General features: G+C 46.8%; 1 protein-coding gene across 2 annotated transcripts in view; it reads right to left on the bottom strand.

The window, feature by feature from the left end:
* Window positions 1-2,135, bottom strand: part of WDR35 (WD repeat domain 35) — a 44,044-nt gene extending 41,909 nt beyond the window's left edge. For both annotated transcript variants that reach the window (XM_010002374.1, XM_010002373.1), the window contains exons 1-3: window positions 2,101-2,135; window positions 1,417-1,534; window positions 552-623 (exon numbers count right to left, since the gene is read on the bottom strand). In XM_010002374.1, coding sequence (XP_010000676.1) covers window positions 552-623; window positions 1,417-1,534; window positions 2,101-2,124 — 214 coding nt within the window. In that variant the 5' untranslated portion in view covers window positions 2,125-2,135. The remainder of the gene's footprint in view (window positions 1-551; window positions 624-1,416; window positions 1,535-2,100) is intronic.
* Window positions 2,136-2,169: the final 34 nt, after the last annotated feature.

The raw sequence follows: 2,169 nt of genomic DNA on the forward strand, positions 1-2,169 counted from the left end.
GGGTCTCAGCAGGACAGAGGGGCAGGATCCCCTCCCTGGCCCTGCTGCCCACACTTCTGTTGATGCAGCCCAGGACACAGATGCCCCTCTGGGCTCCAGCCCTCACTGGGAGCTCATGTCCAGCTTCTCATCTCCTCCCACCCTCAGGTCCTGTTCCTCAGGGCTGCTCTCCAGCCATTCTCCCCCAGCCTGGATTTGTGCCTGGGGTTGTGCTGACCCAGGTGCAGGACCCTGCACTTGGCCTGGCTGAACTTCATGAAGTTGGCACCGGCCACCTCTCCAGTCTGTCAAGGTCCCTCTGGATGGATCCCTTCCCCCTAGGGTGTCAGCTGCTCCACACAGCTTGGTGTCATCAGCAAACTTGCTGAGGAGACACTCAATCCCACTGCCCATGTCTCCAACTCAGGTGTTGAACAGCACTGGTCCAAATAGTGACCCTTTATTTCAAGCTTATAATGGCCAGTTATAGCAAAATTACTCTTATCAACTTAGGAAACTGTTGTATTTTTTTATTCAAATCAGAAGTACTTTCAATGCCCAGTGACACTTACCACTATGACCTTCAAGAGTTTGATTCACAGAGAGATTGCTAGGAGCTGCAAGTCCCTTTATTTTTGCTTCATCTAAAAGTAAGAAAAAGAGCTATAAAATAAACCTAAGAAAGCATACACATTACTGTCTCTCTGTCAATGCTGAGACTCTAATCACTATTTGCATAAAATTATTCACCTAAAAGTATGTCAATTTTAACTGCAGATTTTAAATTTTCCACCCCTCAGTTCAATCTGTTTGCAATTCACACCTGTCATTCAAATCTGTGTGGTTTCTTTATGGCCTGGCAGGTTTTTGGGGGAAAAAACCCAACAACAAAACAAACAAACCCACAACAGCAACAAAGAAAAAAACCAAAACACATGGTTATCATGTTTTGTTATGTGCAGGAAAAGGTCTAAAAGAATTTGAAAATATATGAATTTGACATTTCTTGGAACATAATAATTAAAAAAACCCCAAACAAACACAGATTTCTCCCTAAAGTAATGAAGATGGTAGAGAACCTGCAAACAAAATCAAGGAATGATGAAATACATTCAAAAATAAACTGGAAGCCTATACACAAAGAACAAGAATTAAACATATGCCCTGAAAAACAAACCAAAAAGCAGCATTGAAAAGAACTTCAGCAGATGTAACAGATGGACAAACTTCATGTATCCCATGTAGGACACCCTGGAGGAAAAGGATGTTCAAAAGAAAGTGGCAGCACGTTCAGTGTTTATGCAAATGCACAACTATGCCCAGACTGTGAACACATGCAATATGACCATTTAATCTGTAAAAGGAGCTATGCTTTCAGAACTGTGGGGTTTTGTGTTTATTTTTTTCTTTTGAAAACCAATTAAAAGACTCATTTACCTGTCTGTGTTTCCAATTTTAAAACTTTCAGTAACCCATCCTCTCCACCACAGGCTATGTAGCCTTGATCCTTATTCCAGGAAAGGCATCTTAACTGAACGTTACCAGGAATAGCAATCTGAAACAGAAACATTTTGTGCCTCTACAGAGTCATACGGGTCGTGTGTTATTTTAAAACAGTGTATTTGAAGATCTCAAAGGCACCTGTGACAGCACAGAAGGTAAACTTATTTCTACCAACAGATCAGTGCATGCAACAGAAGTGCAATCACTAGTTAAAGTTTTAAAACAACACTTGAGAGAAGAGAACTGTAAGACATGGAGTAAATAACAACCACATGACACTTTCAAAGGTGTGCAGAGAAGGTGCCACGAGCAGGAAAAGCAGGTGAGAGAAACCCCAGCAGGGTTAGCCCGGAGCTGGGCTCCAGCTGCAGAGCTGTGCCCGTCCCAGGGCCCCGGGGCGAGCAGCAGCTCAGCACCCAGCTGCAGCCCCAAACAGCCCCACACCCAGAGGGAGCGGGCAGGACGGCCCAGGGCAGCACAAGCACCAGAGAACCCGCAGGCAGCGGCTTCCCAGGGTTCCCTGCAGCGCCCGAGGCCTCCGCGCTCCCCATCTCGCCGGCTCCCCGCTGCAAACGGCACCTCCGCCCCGCCTCGGCTCCCCCCGTGCCCCAGCAGCACCTTCTTGCACAGGTAGATGAACATCCCGCAGGAGCAGGGCGGGAGAGGCTCCCGGGACCCCAGCGCCGG

Source organism: Chaetura pelagica, unplaced genomic scaffold (assembly GCF_000747805.2).
Source record: "Chaetura pelagica isolate M959 unplaced genomic scaffold, ChaPel_1.0 scaffold46, whole genome shotgun sequence".
Taxonomy (NCBI): Eukaryota; Metazoa; Chordata; class Aves; order Apodiformes; family Apodidae; genus Chaetura; species Chaetura pelagica.